This window comes from Sminthopsis crassicaudata, chromosome 2, assembly GCF_048593235.1.
Source record: "Sminthopsis crassicaudata isolate SCR6 chromosome 2, ASM4859323v1, whole genome shotgun sequence".
NCBI lineage: Eukaryota > Metazoa > Chordata > Mammalia > Dasyuromorphia > Dasyuridae > Sminthopsis > Sminthopsis crassicaudata.
Window position 1 is genome coordinate 311,445,403 of NC_133618.1, and position 23,691 is coordinate 311,469,093.

General features: G+C 40.6%; 2 protein-coding genes across 11 annotated transcripts in view; one reads left to right on the forward strand and one right to left on the reverse strand.

Moving 5' to 3' along the window:
* The window catches only part of LRRC74A (leucine rich repeat containing 74A), a 58,363-nt gene extending 47,721 nt beyond the window's left edge, over window positions 1–10,642 (reverse strand). The window contains exons 1-3 of the mRNA XM_074289940.1: window positions 10,263–10,642; window positions 7,627–7,755; window positions 1,120–1,295 (exon numbers count right to left, since the gene is read on the reverse strand). Coding sequence (XP_074146041.1) covers window positions 1,120–1,295; window positions 7,627–7,755; window positions 10,263–10,305 — 348 coding nt within the window. The 5' untranslated portion in view covers window positions 10,306–10,642. The remainder of the gene's footprint in view (window positions 1–1,119; window positions 1,296–7,626; window positions 7,756–10,262) is intronic.
* Window positions 1–23,691, forward strand: part of ANGEL1 (angel homolog 1) — a 114,772-nt gene that overhangs the window by 75,250 nt on the left and 15,831 nt on the right. For 2 of the 10 annotated variants that reach the window (XM_074289932.1, XM_074289933.1), the window contains exons 1-3: window positions 10,609–11,317; window positions 17,194–17,308; window positions 22,345–22,932. In XM_074289932.1, the coding sequence (XP_074146033.1) occupies window positions 17,206–17,308; window positions 22,345–22,932 (691 nt within the window). In that variant the 5' untranslated portion in view covers window positions 10,609–11,317; window positions 17,194–17,205. Of the gene's footprint in view, window positions 1–6,397; window positions 6,450–10,140; window positions 10,379–10,608; window positions 11,318–17,193; window positions 17,309–18,489; window positions 18,570–18,717; window positions 18,894–19,060; window positions 20,997–22,344; window positions 22,933–23,691 lie in introns of those variants that run through there. The other 8 variants (XM_074289930.1, XM_074289931.1, XM_074289934.1 and 5 more) reach the window with 7 other exon arrangements.

Consider the following 23,691-nt stretch of genomic DNA (forward strand, 5'->3'; position numbering starts at 1 on the left):
CCAACCAAAATCAAGTCTAAAGATCCATGTCTAATGTCTCATGTGGTGGTTAAATTTTAACTTCTATTTTGAGTAGATTCATTAATCTGCCTAAAAAGTAACATTAACATTAAATAAAAAGATATGTTCTTCTATAGCAATCCAGAATATAGGCAATCAGCTTAGAAATATAGATGCATTTCATAGGATAGGCATAATAAATGTATAAAAAGATACCCTAGCTGGCAATGCTTTATTCCTAGATATTTTATCTATTATGGCAGAGTAAGATGTATCCTAAATTTGTCATAGAAGGCCTGCTTTAATCATTTATCCATGAAAACATATGTATTTTAAATATAATTAATATAGAAATACATTTAATATAATTGTGCATGTATAACATACAAGATTGATTGCTGTCTTGGGGAGAGGGGAGAGAAAGGAGGGAGGGAAAAATGGAAATCAAAATCTTACAAAAGTAAATGTCAAAAACTGATAAATTTAAAAAGAGAAAAACCCATTTAAAACAACAACAAAAATTAATTCTCTGGTAAAAAAAAAAAAGAAAAAAGAAAGAAAGAAAGAAAGAAAGAAAGAATATTACTCTGGCATCTGTGTGAAGGATAGAATGGAGAAGTGAGGGACTTGAAGTGGAGGCCCCAATGAGGAAGATTTTGCAACAGTCTAAGTGGGAAATGATGAAGACCTTAACTAGGGTGATGGCTGTTGTGAGTGAGGAGAGACAAGTGGATGTGAGAGACATAGGTAGAACTGATAAGACTTAGTAATTGATTGATTGATTTGACCTATTTGTTGGGTGGTGACTCAGTTTGATTCCTAGTCCTATCCCTTGCTGTTAGAGATATTGATGAGGATGTTGCTTTATTTTCCTGAATAAGAGAACACAGCCCCAGTATTCAAGAGAGGTATGTCTCAGACTTAAAGGAAAAAAATCTAGCATTTGCAACCTATTTGCTGTGGTAAAGTGGGGAATGCTGATGGAGAGAAGGAGGTGTTAATCATCCAGAATGTAATTGGGATAAAGGGAAGATTGTGCGAATTTCAGGTCCTCCTCCCATGGCCACCATTTTTACAACCTTCTTTCCTGCCTCTGAATTTTGCTTTGGTGATGCTCACCACTAAAGCTATAGCAATGGCTTTGATACCCTTGGGTCCCAGCCCATGATGATTGAGGTTCACATGGGTTTCCTCCATGTTTCTGATGAAGTAAGAAACAGGAATCACTCCTACAAGCTTGCAGGCTTCTAGGTAGAGATCCTCCTGTCCTGTGGTGAAAGTCTTCTCCGAGTCAGCTGAGAAAAAATACAAGAAGCAGAGTCAGAGCACTTTCGTTTCCAATCTTCCCCTTGCTCCCCTTTTTCCCTTGGACACAAAGGATCTAGGTTCAAATCAGCTTTTCTGCTCACTACCAGTGAACAAATCACCTAGCTTTTCTGGGCCTAGTTTCCTCATCTGTAAGAATAAGGGAATTGGATTAGATGGTTTCTAAGCTTTGAAGCTGGTTCAGGACCCATAACCATCCTTGAGGGGAGAAATCATTTTGGGGAAAACACCTATCTTTCTTATCATCACCAGCAACTCCTACTGATCACCTGATCTCCTAAGGCAGACAGACCCAGAAGGTTTGGGAGTAGTAGTCCCTCCCAGACCAGCCCTCACAGCAATCATCCTAAGAGAGGCATCTTCTGTTGGGAAAGGGCCAGTCAGTCCCACCAAGTCCCCATAGGATAGGCAAGTCAGCCTAACAGAAGCAGTAAGTGTTAGAGGGTGAGAGAGGAGGCAGAGTGTGCTGGGTACCACTTTGACCACCACTTTCCCTCAGTCCCTGATGAAGATTGTCAAGGACCCTAAATCCAAGAGCTTTGGGAATGGCAAATGCTTCTATCCCAGGACTGATAGCCAACATTCTAGGAAAAAAACCATGGAGATGAAGTTATTCTTGCAGGCACTACAGCTGCCACACATCTATCAAAGGATCAGAAAAGAAAGCTCTTATCACCAAAATCCTTGGCACTCTCAAATGGCTCAACATCTGAAACCAATAGGATTTTGTCAATGGAAATGACTACAGAGAAAGCATTGATATCTGTTTTGCTACTGTACTTTTAAGGACCATGGACTATTTCCTTCTAATTTGGAACTGAAACCTTCTATATGTGTTGCCTCTCCCATTAGAATGTAAGCTTCTTGAAAGTAGAGACAGTCTTACTTTTGTATTTGCAACCCCAACACAATACATAATATTTAATAAATGTTTTATCTATTTATCTATCTATCCATCTATTAATATGATTTTTAAGGATTTATCACTGTGAGTGAGCCTCTTTAGAGCTACTATAAGACCGAGAGAGAACAAACCTAGAAGGTGAAACCCCACAAAATGCTTCCTTGGGGAATAAGGTTAGAGGTACTGCAGTAGCAGGACTCCAAGCTTTAAAAGAAAAAAAAAATTAGGTGATATCCTTCATCCAAAATGGAGTCATTTAGAGTGGGCTTTTAAGGTTTTGAGTCTTTGTAAGATCACAAAAGCACTACAGAAGAATCAAGCAAGCAAGCATTTATGAAGCCTTTGATGCACTGAGCCTTTGTATAAGGTGTGGCTCTGGAGACAAGCCTTTGATGCTTGCCACCTCTATGAACTTGGGTAAATCTCAACTTCCCTGGAGCTCAGTTTCCTCATTTTTTAAAAAAGGGGGAATAGCTTAGAGGTTCTCTAAAGTCCCTTTCAGTTTAAGATCCAAGATCTTATGATCTTTGGAAATACAAAAACAAAAGTGAAACAATTCCTGCCCATAAGGAGTTTTCATCTTATGGGAATAAAACAAGATTCATATATAGAGATAAATAAAAATATATCTACAAAATAATTTCAGGAGGTTGTAGAGGCAGTAGCAGTTTGGGAGATTAGGAAATCCTAGCAGATGGCACTTGGAATGAGCTTTCTAAGAAGTGAGGAATTTTAAGGGACAAAAAAGGGAAGAGAAGTCTCTTCAAAGTAATAGAGAAAGAAATGAATGGAATACTATGCATGAAAAAGAGCAAGTAGGATGATTGAGTTAGAATGCAGCATGCATTAAAGATATTCATGTGTTACAAAGTTGGAAAAACAAACCAAAGCTAGGTTATAAAGGATTTTAAATGAGAAACAAAGCTGGAAAAATAAGCCAAAACTAGATTATGAAGGGTTTTAGATGAGAAATAAATAAGTTGTACTTTATCCTAGAAAAAAAGAGACACTGAAGTTGATTGAATCTTAGTGACATGTGTCAGACCTGCACTTTAGGAAAATCATTTTGGTAGCTTCGAGAAGGATGAACTGGAAAGGGAAGAGCCTTGAGACTATTGGCTGATCTGTTTCTGACTTGGATCTAAATTTCGCATCTATTTTCCCTCTGATCCCAAGGATTTTGGCCAACTAAGAACAAACATTTGCAAGAAAGATAGGACTGCCTTTATCAGGGAAAGGAAAACATACCTACAAAGTAGCTTAACCAGTGGTCATAGATACTGACATACTGACCTCTTTCAGATCCAAACTAATCATTTTAGATGCGAAGGAACCTCTTATCCCTGACTGGGCATTGTTCTGATTCGGCCCTCCTGCTAATGCTGCTCCATCTTATCGATGTCCAGCCAGGTCCTTTGATTCCAACTGATGCTTTCCACTTGGGATGCAGGGATAATGTTACCTGGGGCTCCTAGTGAGGGGCTTTTTCTTTTAAAAGTAGGTATTATTACCAGAGAGTCCACAAACTAGTTTTTAAAAATATTTTGACATCTGCACTCTAATATGCTTAGTTTCTTTTGTGATTCTATGTATTTAATGTTATGTATTACAAACAGTACTCTGAAAAGGGGCCCATAGGCTTCATCAGACTGCCAAATGGGGCTATGATTTAGAAGAATTAAGAATCCCTGCTTCAGATGGGGCTTACAGCCCCTGACGTGACTGCAGGGATATGGATGAGACAGAGCAGCTGTCAGCTTTGTCTGTCACCTGCCATTGTCTGAATTTCCTAAGCTAAACACAGCCTTCAGAGGTTATATTCCATGGGGTTGCATCTGTCTTCTGGTTTGTCCTTGGGACAAATTCTATTTTTGTTGTAACCCTGGCACCTGACACTTTTGGCCTTATTCTTAGCTCTCTTCTCCATGGCTTCATTTCAAGGCAACCTTCAGCATAGCAGGTCCATTCCCCTGGAGAACCACATACAAACCGAGTAATGTGTCCTTCCCACTTCTCAACATTTGTTTCCAGGTAAAATCAGGAGCATTAAAATAAAAGATGGGGAAAGCTCCTTCCCCCTCCAAACCTCCTCCCCCCACCCAGCATGCAACCCCAAGGGCTGTATGAGGAAGTGGAAGAGGTAGGAGTTTTAGCTTGTGTGGTAGAGACTAATGGGCTGATTGTATCAATAAGAGCCTCAGGACCTTTAAAAAAATAAACTGGCAGAGTAAACTGCTTTCTGTTTCATTGGTTATGTCCCTGAGTCAATGCTCAACTCCTGCAGCAAAGAAGAAGGAATGTAGGGGGCAGCTGTGAGACACTTGTTTCTAGGGAGACTGGTTCTTCCACGGGGAGTTATGGCTAGCCATCCTGACCTAAGTCTTGTGACTGGAGGAAGAAGGGAGACTCATGACTTTGAACAGCCTTCTCACAATTCTCTTGTAAGCCAAGAAGAGGGATCTCTTCTGAGTTCACCGGTCCTCTTGGAGAAACAAAGGACAAACAATAACCATCCTCTTCTACCTTAGCCACTAGCCCTTCACACCTGCTCTTTAGCCTATTTGCTGCCTTCTGGAAAAATCTAGATATGTAGTAGAAGTACGCTCCTGGGAACATGTGAAATATTTCCTGGAGCAGACCTAGAAGGAGACAGCATGGCACAGTAGAAAGAATGCTGTGGCCCTAGATTTGAAATCTGCTAGTTAGGTGACCTTGGGCAAGTCCCCTAACCTTGGTGAGCCTCACCTTTACCCCTCAGAAAAATGAGTATGCTGGATAAACTAATCCCTGAGAGTCCGGTCCTCTCTGGCTCTAAACCCATCACCATCTATGGTCTACTTGGCACATCAAGGCCTCTGATTATGAGGTTTGAGACACCAGACACAAAGTTGAGTTCCTCCTATTGCTTTTGTGCTCAGATTTTGGGGAGAATCCATAGGCTTATTTGTTTTGTTTAACCTGTACTAGTACTATGCATTAGAATGCAAGCTCCTCAAGGGGAGGTTCTACTTGGTTTTTGTCTTTGTATGTCTGATGTAGAGCAAAGCACTTATCACAGAGTAAATAGGTGTCTAATAAATACTTTTTTATTAGTAGATTTTTTTAAGTTGTTGAGTACTAGAAGAAAAGTGCTGGAAAAAAGGTAAATTGGGTCCTTTCTGAAATTTTGGCAATAAGGTCCAGAATTTGAGCTTATCACACTTAACTCCAGCCAACTCTGTGGGGCTTGCTGGTCACTCCAGTGTGCCTTGTAGTTCTCCCTTTATTTTTATTTTCCCCAAAATACTTTTCAAGTGGTTTATATTATTAACTCAGTAAACTTTCAAGCCAGTTCACATCTGATGAGCACTCCTCATGCATGGCTCTTTTTAACTCATGCTGCATTGGGTCATTGCCCAATTCTAGTCTGAACTCCCATCCTAAGTCAAACTCAGGATTCCTTGGGCTGAGGGGTGTGTGTGTGTGTGTGTGTGTGTGTGTGTGTGTGTGTGTGTGACTGCCTACAAAAGTCCACTTTGCACCTAAACTGGTTTCATATCTAAAACACTTTTGGGATATAGTTTGCATCAAGTATTCCCTTGTGCATTCAAATTTATTGAAGAAATCATTGTCATATCCATAATCTAGTTGTATCTAAATGCACTCCAAAGACCAAGACCTGACCTGGCCTCCTTGGACTCTTTGAAACAAAGCCAACTCCAAACTAGACCAGATTTCTCTGGATTAGAATAAGCCTCCCTTTTCCCCTGGTTTATCTCTTACTCTGCCTCTCTTTTTTGATACATACTCACATGTATAGAGCTCTAAACACCCTCGGGTACCTTAAGTATAGGTAAACAACTTTCACAAAATTGGATGGAAAATTTCACATGATCCTGAGAGACTAAGTAGAGTTTCCAAAGAGGAATTTCCAAGTCTTAGCACAGTACCTAGCACATGGCAGGTATTTAATAAATGCTTATTGATTTGACTTCATTATATTTTGATGCTAACTTTCCCAATATTGTACTTATTTTTCCATTCCTTTTCCCTCATAATCCAAAATGTAAACTAAATAAATGGATAAATTAAAAAACAGCCGGTTTCTTAGGCCACTAGGAAAATGCCTGATTGGTCCATTAGGGTATTGTGACTCTGTTGAAGAGGGTCAGATGGTCAGTTGGATTAGAGGATCTTAAGAGAGGTAGCTAGGCAAATTCTCCCAAAACCAGGCCAACAGGTAAGGCTTTCCATTGGTGGTGGGTTTCCACCCCCAGTCAGTGAGCCAATATCTATTTAATGATACTAGATCATGCTGACATATAGGGGATATCTTTATGTCCCACACTTTTCAGTTTAGTATATATCAACAGAAGAAACCTGTTAGTGACATGAAAATAAAGATTTGATGGGAATAGACTTCAGGGCTCTTTAAACAAACTGACAAATTCTGAAGACTCTTACTGACTTTCCTGAAATTTGTCAAGGAAAATAAATATGTTCAGGCATCCAGGTCTTAGTTGTCAGGTGAGTGAAAGAAAGCTGTCACTGTGCTTGGTTCAGATAGATGTTTAATAAATGCTAGAAGATTGAATGACTGACTGACACTTGTTGTGTAAAACTTTTCAAGTCATCAAGTTATATAAATATTTTTGATAGTTGCAACAGCAGTATGGCAATAGAGAAAGCAAAGCATTTACTATGAGCCAGGCACTGTGCTAAGTATTAAGGATACAAATGCAAGCAAAAAAACAAAAGAAACGAAACAAAACAAAAACTAGCCTCTATCCACAAGGAGTTTATATTTTAATAATGAAAGATAATGCATAGGATAGCCATTTAATGAAACACATAGCTGCCCCAAACCAGCAACATCTGAAATTTGCTATCAAGGGGTCTGTTAAGGTAGTTCCTTGTGGCCAAGGCACCCTGTCTTGCACACTTTTGTGTCTCCCATAGTACATGACTTGTGTTAATTGAACAGAGCACTGATGTGGTTCAGGGTTTAAGTGCTGGGTTTGGAGTTAGGAAAATCTCAGATATCTCAGATATCTACTAGCTATGTGACTTTGAGCAAGTCATTTAACCTAACTGCCTCAGTTTCCTCATCTGTAAAATGAGGATCATAATAACATCTACTTCATGAGATGTTGTGAGGATCAAATAAGATAATCGTTGTAGAACATTTTGCATAGTTCCTGGCACATGTACCCATTATATAAATGTTAGCTCTTGTTATTCATTAAGTGATTTCTATGGCAGGAACCATAGGATCTACCTTGCCAATGAAGACATACTGGCATCTTTTACTCATATTCCCTTCTCACTCTACCCCTCACCCCAGTAAATAAAATAATGGGGAGAGGTCTGTTCTGACACAAATGCTGGGGCCCCACCCAAATGTGCTGCAGGCTCACCTTCGATCTCAAGGTCTGTTTCGTAGCTCTCAGGCTGGGCTTTATCTTTCTCAATGACAGGTGTAGATTCTACCACACAGATGATATCTTCATCAGAATCACTTTCCTCTATCTGTTGGATGGCCTCCTCTAGAAAGAAAAAAAAGAGGGAAAAATGCCCATCTCCCTCTGTACTTTTCTCCAGATCAATCAGAAACCATCCAACTCTACCTCGTTCTCAAGAACTCCTTGGGAATAAATCTAGATCATTATATCTAGTCACCAGATTCCCATCTTTCTCCAGATCCTCTATCTTGACTCTGGGTTTTTATTTATCTTGAGGATTTTGACCTCTGATAAGCTATCTGTAAACAAAGAGGTTGAGTTAGAATATCTCTAGGTATTTTTGATTCAATGACAGATGCCTATCTAAACATTTCTTGACACCTGTGCCTCCCACTCCCCATCTCTTTGCTAGAAATATAGTCAATTCAATTCGTAAGTACTAAGTGCAAAATTAGCCATTGGTCTATACTAAAACTTGTCTGGGAAGACCTCTGGGCTTCTTTTCTGTGTTCCCTCGTTACTGAGAACACGGGAAAATCTGCCAACAGTTCTTGATTTTGACTCTGCATATATATGACTTGGCCAATCATTTTCCTTCCTTCTTTCCATGATATTGTCTTGGTGATTTGCTCAACCTACGATTTTTCTTTTGGGTAAAAAAAGGAAAAGCAGGGTGATGCAGTGGATATATAGGCCTCTCTTTAGAGTCAGGAAGCCCTGGGTTCAAGTTCTTCCTTCAACATCTTAGCTGTGTGACTGTAGGCAAGTCATGTGTCTTCTCACTGTCCCCAGTGAACTCCTTATAACTATAAGTTACAGATTAACATCTATAAAAGGAGTTTCCTTAGTGCGAGTTCCCCAAGTTTATTATTATTTCTAATGTCAGACATGGACTGGAAAACTGGTTTGGATGCCCAATGCAATTGGAGAGGAATAAGAAGTTTAATTTGGCTTCCAGAAGGTAACAGCCTGCACTTATAAAGCACATTAGCTCACTTGATCCTCTTAATAAATTTGTGATATAGTTGCTATTATCATCCTCATTTTATAGTGATTAAATAACTTGCCCAGAGTCACAAAGCTAATAAGGGTTTGAGGAAAAATATGAACTTAGGTCTTTTTGACCTAAGTTCAGTTATCTAGCCACTATATTGCCAAGCTGCCTAACCAAATAATATTAACTCCTTTCCTTTTCAATTTTTAGATAATCTTTCAGTTGAAATTAAATGTTAAACTATCATGATTTCATGCTTATTTCACTGTTCCCCTTTTATTGATGAAGGAAACATGAAAGTAATGGGATTTCCCCTTCTATTTTATGCTCTTATGTCATTTGAGTAATCATTTGAAATTCTTGAACCTGTTTAATCATAGGATTTTTTTGTTATATGAAAGCTAAATGCTGAATTTCTGGAACCAGCATCAGAAGGAATGACTGGATGGTATATGGAAGCCATGCTATTGGCATTTAAGGGTCATGCCATTATTATTTGGAATGAAGATGACTCAGGTTCAAATCCTGTCTCTGCTCTTTACCTGTGTGATCTTGGCAAATCATTTAAACTTTTTGAAGCCTGATGTTGCTTATCTATAAAATGAGGAGCTTGTATTAAAACAAAGTTTCTTAACCTGAGGGTTGTGATGGGGTCATGTAATTGAATGAGGGGGTTGTGAAATTATGATTATAAGTAAATGTTTGTTTTGTATGCCTAGTTTATATATCTATATACCTGGGTTTATATAGAAATTTCTTTGGTGAAAAGGGGTTGTTGAGTGGAAAAGCTTTAAGAAGCCATGTATTAGTTGACATTTAAGGTAGCTTCTAGCTTATGATGTATGATACTCTGATCCTAGCCTATGTATGGAGTTCCACCCATAGTAGGCTCTGGAAAAGCAAAGCCCTCACAATTCTGCAGCTCTGATTTGAAATGAAGTAAGGGAGCTTTTATTTCTTGCATGAAAGTTATAGACTCTGGAGCTTCTCACCAGCCTATGAGACATACTATTGTGGTGTAATATAAAGAAAATCGGCTTGGGGACAGTGGATCTGAGTTCAATCACTAAACCTGTGAATCATTAGACAAATGAGTTCATCTTTCTGGGCTATGGATCCTCACTGAATTTTTAAAAATGTATGTGTGTGTGTGTGTATATATATATATACACACACACACACACACACACATATATATATATACACACACACACACACACACACACATATATATATATATATACCACACACACACATATATGTATATATATATATATATATATATATATATATATACACACACACACACAAATACATACACACATGTATACATACACATACATTTTATATATATATATGGAATTTGTATTGGGTCCAAGGTCCTGTCTAGCTGGAAAATTCTACAATTCTAAGTCCCTATTGACCTTGACCTTCCCTCCAACCCCCAAATCAATGTGCTACAAATCCTGTTCTAGAGGGAGACGGAACAAGGGGAGAGGAGAAGCCGGCTTTCAGGACACATGGAATCCATCCCCGCATTTCCAGCCGAGGCAGCGGTCAAGAGAACTGAGCGGTGATAAAGGTTACGACTTTTCACCTTGTTCAAGTGTATCCTCATCATCATCATCATCATAGTCCATGTTGTCAGTGCCCTTCCCAGGGTCGCTGCCGGCTGCTGACCACCTTGCTCGTCTCTCCCCCAGAAGCACACTGGTACCTTCACTTTTGTTTCAAACTTTGTTCTCCTCCACCTCCCATTAACCAGTCCTGGTGGCCTGTTATGACTTTCCTATCATAGCAGGCCCCAGAAAGAGCTGGTCCCTAAGGTGACCTGACATGCATGAATATTGTCCCAGTTCCCTCAGTTAGGAGAACCTTTGCTTCCCCTGGTCATAGGGGCAAGGACACCTGCTTTACCCCCGAGAAATTTCCCTAGGGCCCTGTTTCAGTGGGAGCCTCCCATGCCTCTTACCACCCCCTCCCTCCCTCCCTCCACTTTTCATTTCATCTCCAACATTCCATGACCTCACCTAGTCATTGTGATCTCGGAGGGTGAACCTGGCAACAGCAGGCCTCGCAACCTCCCGTCGGCTGAGGCAGTCATCTTTTCTCCTATGTTCATCGGGATCAAACCAAGGCTTGGCTGGGAGTGCCCAGGTGCTGTGGGTGGGTCCCTCACAGGTGCTATATTTCCCTCTGAGTTAGGACTGAACCAGAGCCTCTTAATCAGGTGACTGTCAGGAGCTGCCATCATGTTCTACTCTAGAGATGGTGGCTGTACTTCAAGTACAAAATATTTCAGTGGAGGGTGAGGTCAGTTTCCTCCTGTACAGGTTTTTTGTTTTTTGTTTTTGTTTTTGTTTTTTTGTTTTTAAATTTGGGAAAGTATCCTGAGGCTTGGAGAGGAAGATCCGTATCTGACAAACACACGTTCTATCGACACAGCCGACGGCAGCCAAGCATTATCGAGCGAAAGCTGCTTTTCCGACTTAAATTGAAGTTGCCCAGAGATCATCCCCATCCCAGGCTGTATTTCATGTCTTGGAGTTGAAGTTCAGTTATAGTTTACTGGTTGGTGAATCCAGAGGCGTTTTTGTTTTTTGTTTTTATTTTTACTTCTTGACAAGTTCTTCCAGCACTTCAACAGGTCAGGTCAGTAATTTGGTGGTTGATTTCAAATGATTCACTTTCCATAAAGTTATGGTGATCTTTTCCATATGGTTATTTCAACAGTGCAGACTGCAATTTCATCTGTGAGATTCTTGTCCATGAACTCCAACAAATCTCTCATAGAGTATCTATGGCTTTCTTCTATGACTCAATACTTTGTGGGCCCCAGTGCAAGCTTTCGGCTGTGCATTCTCACTGTGTATGATTGACCTTCCCTCATTTCTGATCATATATTTCTCAGATATCTTTTAGGTCCTTCTGGGTAGGTCCTCCATTTTAAGTTTAGTGCCAAATATCTGTGCTACTCAGGCCCATCATGTAAGTTTTGACATTGACTTTTTAGTTACCTCCTTTTTTAATTATCTGGAGAGTCATGGTATTCCACCATGCACAGCCACATGGCTTCCAAATATAATACAGTGATATAGGGACAAAAGACATGAAGAAAGTTACTAAGCCAGAAGGAAGACAGGATGCATAGAAAAAGAATAAAACAGTTCCTTTGAAAAAAGTTAGATGTGTGTCCATTCTCTAGAAGAAATCTGTTAGTTGATTGGAATCATTCCTGAAATGTAATCTCTTGGTCCTGGGTTCAGTGACTTCTCAGAAGAACCCTAGATGATTATTACAAGAGACAAAAGTTTAGGAATGAGAGCCAAGAAGTGCTGTAAGAGGTGAGGAGAGCAGTTGTATTCTTAGGCATTCCTTATGCTAGCCACCGCTCTTTGTGGAATAAGAGAATACAAATACACCTTATTGGGCTTTATTTCCAGCTTTTGGGTCATTTCTCCTGAGCAGAAGGAATCCATTTCTCCACTCATGAGAGTCAGTAGGTATTTAAAAGGTTAGACAAGTCCATCTTAGACAACAGGTTACTTTTGCAAAGCAACAGGAGTTGGAAACATCTCCCTGAAGGGGAAAAATGTTGTAGGCAATTATTTTGGCATGCTAATTTCCCCTTGACCACTGAAGGCAAGCAGTCACTTTCCCTTTGGTTCCTAGCTAATTCAAAAGCAACATTGTTATTTGAGACTGGAGTCAATTCAAAGAGAATTTTTGCTCTAGGAATACTACTAGCCTTAGCTTCAGGGCCAATGGAGCTGTAAATGAGGTTCTTGTGAACTTGGGAAACAGCATGGCCTAATGAAAAGAACCTGAGGATTGAAGGCAAGATTTGGTAGATTCAGTGGTCAGCCCTGATGTTTTCTAGCTATGTTACCATGTCATTCAGCATCACTGAATTTGTTTACTCATCTATATTTCTCCTTCACAGAGTTGTGAGAAGGTATTAAAAATCTTAAAATATTATATAAACATGAATTTTTATTCTTATTCTCATGATTCCCTTGAAGCAAAGGGAACTTCAGGATAGGGAAGAAATCCAGATTTCTCCTATAGAGCCCAATCAGTGGGGTTTGGAAACCACAATTCTGGGATTCCCTAAGCTATTATGGTATCTGTCACTTGGAGAAAAGTTATTGATAAAGTTTGCAAAATTACTCTATAACAATGTATCCTTTAACATTAAGAAAGCTTAACCTACCCTAATATAAGCTAAATACTTCTATATAATAATACTTTAATAGTCTTAAATAATTTTTTATATTTATATACCATCAGACCTCTCTCCTACATATCTCATCATCTCATGATGTAGGAAAGATCAAAGAGAAGGGAATGAGTATTTATAGTATGACTACTATGTGCCAGGCACTGTGCAAGCACTTTACAAATATCTCATTTGATCCTCACAATAACCTTGTGAGGTAGGTACTGTTATGATCCCCATTTTACAGTTGAGGAAACTAATGTAGGAGCTGCAAGCTCTCCTCAGAATCAGGAAGACATAAGTTCAAGTTCAGCTTTGATAAGTATTGGCTGTATGACTGAGTAGCCCACCTAATCTTTCAGTTCCTCCAGGTAATTCTCTTAAGAACCTAAATTGCAGAGAAGATGTGATTTGCATTGGTAAAGGAAATACTTTAACTGGAGTTTCCTAAGCCAATGAAATAACAGGTTCAACAACAAAAAAAAACCCAAACACACACACACACACACACACACACACACTTACTTCTCTCCCAAATAAACAAGCCAAAATCAACCGTGTCAGGCACACAGCTAAGTCTTTGGATGCAATGAAAGCCAAAATCATGGTCCCTGTGCTTGAGTTTGAATTCTAACGGAGGAGACATAGGAGCCCCTATGTTGGAGTTCTAGTCTTTATTTACAAGTTCAGCAGGTTCAATGATAATGGCTTTTAAGTTAGAATTTTGTACTGACTCATTAACTGGAAATCACTCTTCTGGGATCTAGTTCAGTATCTAGAAATACATCCTTTGGTACCAAAGGGAAATAATCTTTGAGTGAACAATTCACCTTTCTTAATTAGATACCCATATAAAAGGAACAGGTGATGCCAGGTAATACAAGACACTCTCCTCTTTGGGAATTTACCAATACAAGTTGAAAGCCAATCTATGCCTGGGTAGATTAGTTTTAGTAAGTTGTATGGGGATAAGAACAGGTTAAATAACTTAATCATGGGAGTACATAGCTAATAAGTAAAAAAAAAAATTAAAGAAAGTAGGAGAACTGAGAAGCCAGTGGGTTTGGGTTTAATTCTGATTTTTGAATAATCCCTGTCTTGGTGACCTTTGACAAATCACTTATCTCATCTTAACTGCCTTACTTTCCTCATCTATAAAACAAGAGGATTGGACCAGATGACCTCTGTGGTCCCTTCTAACTCAAATCTATGACCCTATTAAAAATACTAGAGATAGAACTCAAATATAGCTCCAACACTTTGAATGCAAGCACACAATGAAATCTCATTCTTCCAAGTTGAGATAAAAATAATTCCTTCCTGATTATATCTACAAAAATTAGAAATCATTCAGAGACAGACAAGACACTGAGTGAAGATCACCTCATGTTCAAGAGTAAAGGGAACTGATAACAAATGCTGATATTAAAATGATTTTAAGATAATTTGAGGACAAAATATGGATGACAAGTTAAATGAGTTATCTTCAATAATTTATAGACATATAGACATAAAAATACCATATGCATTATTTATATGTCGGACCATAACATTACTCCTATCATGTCTTGAGGATTTCTTGGCAATCTAAGTCCTTTAACACCTTCAACCAACAACTTCAATAATATATTCAACTGAAATAGTCATTAATAAAAGTAAGTCCCTTTGTTTTCAGCTTGTCCAACAATTAAGTATATTTGAACATGTATTTGTTCATTATTGTTCTAGGTCAACTTCTATCCCTTAATGAATGTTTTGGAGAAATGATCTATCTAAAGGACAATAATAGGCCTGGATCATAAACTCTATAGATTATTGAGAGTAACTCATTTAATTTGTCATCCACAGTATCCTCAAAAGTATATTAAAATCTTCATAATATTGATGATTGTTATCTATCAGCTATCTTTATTCTTGATTACTATTGGACTGATGTAAGATAGCTCACACAGGTTACCTCACTGGAGAATTTCTTACTGTTTTGTAAAAATGATATTGAGGAATAAGTGGGTTTTCCTCTGAACCTGGAAGAAATAGGATAGTTGGCCATCTGGATCACCTCCCACCACGACCCTTACATTCCCAGTCACTTTTAATCTGAAGACACTCCTTCATTTCACTTGCCTTACATTGTTTTTGATACTGGTATCAAGTGCAAAGTGACTCCGACAGAGATGTTTAAACAAAACTTCTATCAGCTAATTAATGACTATTCAAACCAGAGGGAAGGGGACAAGTGGAAGAAAGATGCGTGCCCAACAGTAGGCAAAGCCTACTTCAATACAAAGGTATTAGATTTTCTGTAGACTAGATTGTCTCATTTCTCCTTGCTAGCTCTACAAACCTGAGACATGTATAGTTGGATAGAGAATATGCTTGGAAAATGGAAACAGGGAATGAAATTTGGAAAGGTCGGTGAACATCATATGATTGCTCACCTTAAATGCACCTTGAACAGAAAACTCTGGAGAAGTAAAATTAGGGCATTTGGCCACAAGAAACATCTTTAAAATACTGTCTCATGAAGGTGGCTTTATGTGTTCTTCCCATTAGGTGGCAGTGGAGTATATATGTATGCACTCTGCCAAGAGAGCATATAGGTACAGGAAAAAATTTGGCTAAATTACCTGATTTATTTCTGAAGTGCTGTCTCAGGATTTGTCCAGTGCCTCATCTGACTGGAATAATAGAATTTTGGTTATTCAAGGATATTAAAAAAATACTACTGAATTTTTTCTTCTGTCCTGGAAGTTATTTTGGGAAAGTAAGGAAAGGGTTAATTCTTATTGTTTTACAGATGTGGAGCAACAGAGGCTAAGACAGGTGACAAATCAGCACTTGATGGGTGATTATAGGATTCTAGATTATGAATTCAAAGGACCTCATCTCATTTTACAGATAAGGATGAAGCCTAAGAGAATCCATACACAAAACCACAATAAAAATGATCACTCACATTTCTATAATGCTTTATGGTTTGCAAAGAGCTTTTCAAATATCATTTCATCAACCCTGAGAATAGGTGTGACTATTGCCTCCATCATCTAGATTAGGAAAATGAGACTAAGACAGGTTAAGGGACCACACATCTAGTGACTAGATTTGAACTTAGGTCTTCCTGACTCCAGGCTTGTGCTCTTTACTGCCAACATTCTTGGTGAAGCTAGAGTTTGAACCCAGGTCTTCCTTCCTCCAAAAGTCAGGTCTTTTTTCCCCCTGCAACCACATCACGCTACTACTATAATGTGAGGAATTAGAACACTCCAGCAAAACTGGTGGGCCTAACCAATTCAGATTCTACAGCAAAAATGGCAGTGTGTAGAATTAAGGGAAAAAAGTTTTCAAAATTTAAAATAAAATAATTTGAAAGTGGTGAGGACATATATTGGGAAAATATAAAGCCAAATCTTCTTTAAATCCCGGAATCCCAAAGATGCACAATGTGATGAAAACATCATTTCCCTCCTTTTTCCATCCACTTTCCCCTCTGAATCTCACCTCCTTATGTCCAAACCATTAAGAGAGGCTTCCTGGAGAGGAACCAGCTCATAAGATTAGGAAGTTGACTATCTATCCCGGGACTAGGATGGATGCAAATGAGAGATTCTGTCAAAATTAAGCTGCTAAAATGGTGACCTTGTTTTGAAGTCTTTTTTTTTTTTTTTAGTGAACATCATCTGCCTAAAGTGGTTGATTCCACAAAAATGTGTATCGGATAAAAGTGTATTATAGAAAGTGTTGCACATGAGCAATGGTATAATGTTTCTAGTGAAGGAGGTGGTTATAATGCATTGATGATTTTGTTGCAAAACAAATTGATGCCTATATGAAAAAAGACTATTATTATTTTCACCCAATAAGCCTTTCAGCATTTCACTGTAGTGTGAATGGGCACGAAGACACTAGTTACCCTAAGATGTGCACTAGTTTCAGGCACCAAAAACACACCGGTAATGTACATGATGTGCTATTTTACACAGAAAATGATGAGTGTGGTGTAATTCCTACTACGGGGAAGCTGAGGCTCGGTGCGTTGTTTGAACACTTCTGAGTTGTCTCGGGTCAATCAGGCGTCAGTATTAAGTCTGGTAAAGTTATCTTCAGCCCTTGAAAGCAAGGGGCCACCGTGCCATACAAAAGAGGGGCTAGGCCGGAAGTAGAACGGATCAAACTTGGCTCCCGTGACAGAGCTGCTGCCTATGAACGGGCGAGAGGCAGAGAGAGAGATCTAGTCTTAAAAACAGAGTATAACAGATCCGTTATCGCCACCATCACCATTATCATGATATCTGTCTGTTTCTTTTTCTAGCTTTTCTGTGTCATGATGTACCCAGCCGGTCCTGGGTCTGGAGACTCCCCAGAAGGCTTTCCTGAACAACAGAGACTCCAGCCACAAATTGGAGACTGCACAGCCCGGACACTGGGTACTGAGATAGGAAACAAAATGGAACTTTCTGGGTGCACAGCGTGAGGGAGGGGGGAGGGGAAAGAACATGTGTAAGATGGGGTCCAAGGGGAACTGAAAAACACGTTGAGCTTAAGTAGCTTTTAGAGTCCCTTTTAAGGGATTGTAGCACTTAGAATTAGAAAAAGCCTTTGGGGTCCCAGCCTTAACCACCATTTTATGGATGAGGAAATTGAAGTCCAGACAGATAAAAGAGTCCTAAGGGCAGAATTATGGAATGCCAGAGGTCACATGATCTCATGTGAACAAAATGGTCTGCTCTACAACATAGGCCCATCCACGTTTTTCCTCATGCATAAAATGGGCATTAAAAAGAGAAGCTACTCTGTTAAATTTCACCACATAAAATTCGAGGTTCTATTGGGCTTTTGATATTGGATCCTGACTCTCCCATTTAATCTTTTCTTCCTAGTTCCATTCCCAAATTGGATAAGTAGAATACTTAGGCCTTTATCCCAATATATATCTATATTTAGATGCCACACAGGTAATAAAGCAAGATTTCATGCTGGACCCTTTGCTCCCCATTCAGCCATGTCGGCCATTGCACTTTCCCATCCCTGGGAGGCCTTTCCCGTTATTTCCGGGTACAGAGTTTGGAGACAGAGGTGGGGGTGGGGAGGAGAGGGAAGTGACCTAAGCGTTCGATGCTTTGTAAGGCACCCTGACCCAGAGTCAGGAAGGTCTGAGTTCAAATCTCACTTAATTCATTTACCCTCGGAGCAACTGCGCTAGCCTCAGTTTTTCCTCATGCGTAAAAAGGGCATTAAAAGGAGAAGCCACTTCCCAGGGTTTTGTGAGGAGGAGATACGACATTTGTGCCACATAAATACTAGTGATTTTCCCGTCCATTAACTAGGCCTGCGGCTCAGACAAATCCTCTCCCTCTCTGGCCCGGAGATTTTGTGAGGGTAAAAATTAGACATCTGGTGAATACTTCTATATAAATCCCAGTTATTGCTAGTTATCTTTCTCTCAGTTAACCAGCTCTGAGGACAGATGGCCACTGCGCTTCTCGCCTCGATTTCCTCATCTGTAAAACATGCGCGCGGCACGAGGGGGTCTCTACGTTCCCCGCCCAGGGGCAGGGAGGGGGTGGGGCGTGCGTGGAGGTTCTAGGCTGACGAGGCAAAAGAGAGGGGCGGGGCCTGCGTTTGAAGGCGCAGGCGGAGCTGCGGGTCGGTGGTTGATTGATTGGGCCCCGCCGCGCCCCATCAAGGGTGAGACAGATCTATAACCGGGAAGGGGGCGTCCTCCCAGAGGGAACTGGGAAAGGGGGTGGGGGTGGGGCGGGTTGCCGCCGGTTGTTTTGGTAACCCGGGCACAACCGTGGTCCCCTCGCGCCTGGCGCGCGCGCTCCCAATAAAGTTGTTGTTGAAGGGCGAGCGGCGGGAGTGGCCGGCGGCGGCGGCACCACGTGGGCGCGGCGGCTGAGGGGAGGCCCGGTGGAAGGGCGGGCGGCCCGGTCCCGCAGCCGGGGATGATCGGGTCGTGCCTGTGCTACCTGCTGCTGCCCGCGGCGCGCCTGTGCCGCGTTCTCTCAGGTACCCGGGACCCCGCGCCCCCGGCGCCGCCATGCAGACCCCTCCCCCCGGTGCCCGCCCCGCCCCGCCCCCACGGCGGCCGGCGCGCCGGGAGCTGTCCGCGGGCTGGAGCGGTGCAGGGGCCGCAGCCTCTTCTCCCTTGGTCCGGGCGGAGGGATTTCCGCTGCGGTAACAGCTGCTCCCTCTGAGCCGCGCGGGGCCTGGCGCCAGGGGCTAGTGCGGAGAGGGCCCCAGAGGGGGGTCGGGGCGGCCCCGGGCCAACGCTGCCCGATTCTGACATCCCGACCTCCCAGGAAAAGCCTGGCGTAGATGCGCAGCCGGCGGCGGAGGGCTTCGGGCGGAGAGCGCCGCTCGTACATGGAAATAAAACCCGAACCCCCGAGGCTTTAGGCGCGAGGAGGGCTTTAATAAAGGCTTACGTTTTAAGAGTGAGCTTTAATAGAGTTAAACTGCGCGTGCGTCTGGGAGCATCTTTTATCTCGGAAAGTCTCACAAGGCTTTAAGAACTAGTGTTAATGGAGTTAAACTGCATGTACTCTGTCTTAGGAAATTGTATAAAGTTTTACGCTTCGATAGACTGAAATTGCATAGAGTTTTGGGCATCCTGTGGCTTCGAAAATTCTACCCATCTTTAAACGTGCGCTTTAATAGGTTTGAAGTGCGCTCAGACTTTGGAGCACACTGTATCTTAGGAAATTCCCATCTTGACTAAAATTTTTTAAGAATTTGGGCACCTAATGGGGTTTAATTTAGCCTGTTTTCTGGAAAATTCGCAGATGTGAAAACAGCTTCTTGATGACATCATGTTATTGTAATACAAGGTGTCTTGTGAACTTAAATTTTTTTTTAAAATTGCTATCTCAATATAATTTGTTTCCTTTGTGCTCTTGTCTGTTTTATTCATTTAAAAGCATTGCTCTGAGAAGGGGTCCCTAGACTTCAACCTGCACCTATGGTGATTGTGTTGTCATGTCCAGTTCTTTATGACCCCATTCGGAGTTTTCTTGGCAGTGATCCTGGAGTTGCCATTTCCTTCTCCAGCTCATTTTACAGATGAGGGAACTGAGGCAAACAGGGTTAAGTGACATGAGTAGGGTCTTACAACTAGTAGGTGTCTTGAAGCTGGATTTGAACTCATGAAAATGAGTCTTCCTGATTCCAAGCTCAGTGTCTCTTCATTGTGCTATCTAGCTACCTTGAGCATCTAAACTTTAAAACACTATGTTTGTTGATAGTTTAACATTTCCTACACTGCTGAATATATCCACTCATCCCCTGCTCCTCAGCTAAAGATTTAAAAATAAGAGCCAAAAATAGTTCCCCCAGACCAGTGAACATACTCATCCTGGCTGTAAGTACAGTATTAATACCCCTAGAGACCTGCCCCTGCAAATAGGAGAGGGAAAAATTCTAAGGTATTCTGGTGCTCAGGAGTAAATTCATGAATAAACCAACACTTATTGAGCACTTACTTTACCAGTATCTCATTTATTTGGGTATTGGTGTCATCAAGGAAAGAGCTGTTTCCCACATAAATGAGTTTTGTAATAGGCTTACCCCATGAGGTGCCGAAATGTTTAAAATTGTGGTCATTATGGAAAGAAAGCTTTCTATAATGGACGCTGTGATCTCCTGCCTTCTTAAATAGAACAGCAGTATAGTTCTCTTGCTTAATAAGTCAAGGTCATGATTATGAATATCATTTTATTGTAACCATATTAAAATACAGTAATGCTATCACAGAATGACTCATTGGGCTTATTTGTTCCAGACTCTGATTTTAGTTCTTTTATGTATTTTTATTGTTCATGCCACTTCTCAAGTTACCTCTTTGGCTGTATCTATTTAAATCCTAAAATTTATTTAATTTTAATTTTTTTTTTAAATTTTTTTTGAGTTCCAGATTCTCTCTTTCTTTCCAGCCCTTACCCCATTCATTGAGAAGATGAACAACATACCAATTATATGTGTGATGTCATATAAAACATGAAATCATAGAATTTAGAATCAGAAAAGAACTTTCAAGATGATCTAGGCCAATCCCCACAATGTAGAGAAATGTGGAGCCCAGAGAAGGGACTTGACATTCTTAAGTTCATATGAGTAAGTGGCTGCATATTAGGACTGAAAGCCAGGTCTTCAGCATGGTACCTGGTACCATGTCAGGGACCTTGGTTTTGGGTCTCTATTATTTTCTACTGTTTTACCTTAATGTCTAGCTGGGTCTTGGTTTCATCATCTGAAAAATTAGAGGGTGGACTAAGGAACCTCCCAGCTCTAAATCTGTGATCTGATCATCTGGATTTCTTCTCTGGAATTCTTTCTGCTCTTCCATCTCCTTTATTTCAAAGGTTGAAGGTGGTTTATTTATTTATTTATTTTTTGTTTGTTTGTTTTTTGTTTTTGTTTTTGTTTTTGCTTTTTTTGATAAATGGACTGTTACTATCTGTCCCTTGGATTATATCAAGAACTCTAGGAATTCCAAAAATAATTTTATAGATTTTTATTAGTTTATATTGGTTTTGTTGTTATATCATTTATGTTTCTTATTTGCTGTGTTCCTCTTTGTACATTTTCCTAGTGAATTATTCTTTACAATAAAGGGGTAAAAATAGAAAGCAGGAAAAAAATAAGTCCTGTAAAACTAACCAACATATCCAAAAAAGTCTGACATCATATGCTGTGTTCCACATTCATGGGTCTGTGAACTTGTTAATATTTTGATAACTATTTCAACACAATTAATGTCCTTTGTAGTTTGTATATATTTTAGACATTTAAACTTATTACTTTGAGATGGGGATCCACAGGGTTCACCTGCCAAAAGGGCCATGACATAAAAGGTTAACAACCTCTGCCATAGTGAGTAATCAATAAATACTGGTTGTATTTAGTTTAAACTTTTATTTAAAACCTGTTTTCCCTGAAAAACTCTGCAAGTTACTGTATTTTGTCATCTTCCAATATTAAGAGAGGGCTTTAGTTTGGCCAGATGGCCTACTTTCTTCCCTCCTAGGCTTTCTTGCTTCCTTTTTGGAGTCTCATGGTCCTACACTGTTTAGCCATCGAAGGACAATGTATGGGCCTTCTCATCTCTTCACTGTGGCCAAAATGAGTCATTATATTTTCACAGCATTCTTTTTTCAGTTGCTCTCTTGTGGCAAGTAAAATATTTAGATCAGTGGTCCTCAAACTTTTAAAATAGGGGCCAGTTCACAGTCCCTCAGACTGTTGGAGGCCGGACTATAAAATAAACAAAAATACACACTCTGTCTCCGCCCCTCAGCCCATTTGCTATAACCCCACTGACCGCATAAACGTCCTCAGCTGTAGTTTGAGAACCCCTGTAGAGGATTCTTATCCTCCAGAAGTTTTAGTGTCTGTCTGGGGAAGAATGAAGTTGAGTTGATGATAATTATTCTGCAATCTAATATGTTGACTTTTCTAACAGATGCTTTCTTCACGTGTCGGAAAAATGCTCTCCTGGCCAAGAGCTCGTCCCCCCAGGTGGAGGGTGGCTTTGCCATGGCCCCTCGGGGCCTAGACCAGGAAGAGCGGGAAGGCCTGCTGCACCAGTGGCGAGAGGAAGGGGCCAGCAGGCTGCCCTCATCTGTCAATGAAGGGCCTCCTCTAGAGAAGGGGCTGGCCTCAGGCAGCTTGGCTCTTTTGATGGCCAGCCCTGAAGAGCAGCGGGATGCTGCTTCAGAGGATAAGTGGTCCAATGTTCAGCTGAGTGACTTGCGGGCTACAGAGACCCTGGAGGAGCCTTTCTCCGACTTGGCTGGGATCCCAGGAGAGGAGCAGCTGGAAGGTGTGGATGGCACAGTATGGACTGCTGTCCCAATGCAGGCAGGACCCCAATTTGCAGATTGTGCTGTCCTGCCTGTGGGCACCCTTACTACAGAGCGGTGGGAAGAGGACCCTGCAGTTGTGGCTTGGAGCATAGCACCAGAGTCAGTGCCAGAGGAGGAAGCACCAGTTTGGCCCTTTGAGGGTCTTGGTCAATTGCAGCCTCCTCCGGTTGAAATACCTTATCATGGTGAGTTGGTTGGAGAAATGGAAGGGGTAGGTTGGAAGGCAGTCTTACTATGGGATAGAGCATGAGCTACCAAGTTTTAAAGCTGGCAGGAGATTCTGCTTTTGATAAGTGTTAAGAGTAGGGCTTATAAAACTTTTGCCACTCTATCTCTTTTTGTCCAGGAAAATTTTATGTGACCTTGCCTATTTAGGTATATAATATAGGTATATAAATCAAACCCTTATTGATAATAAATCATAATTTTGCAACCTCCACATTCAGTTGTGTGATCTCACATGGGGTCATGAACCACATTTAAGAAACTTTATACAATCATGGAATGTTAGAATAGGAAGGAAACTCTAGAGTTTATCTTACTCACTCCTCTCATTTTATCAAGTAGAGAAGGTGAGTTCCCAGAGGTCTTGTACCTCATTAATGAAAGAGCTGCAAATGGAACCTGGGTCTCTTTGATCCAAGGCTTTTTCCATTAGACCATGTTGCACAGAAAAATTGTGAAGAATAAATGAGTCATGAATTTCAACCCTCCTTATTCTTTAGTGCTGAGCTGACAATTTTAAACAAAGGGAAACAAGCTATGCCTGGGGCTGAGGTCATAACAGAAAGAATGACCTTTAGCATCAGCTCAGCTTGACCTCATCAATGTGTGCAACTGTCCAATCAGAAATAAATCAGTGAGCATTTATTAAGCACCTCCTTTCTGGAAGGTACTGTGCTGATGAAAACAGATATTTGTGAGAAGTGACTTCATAAAGATGT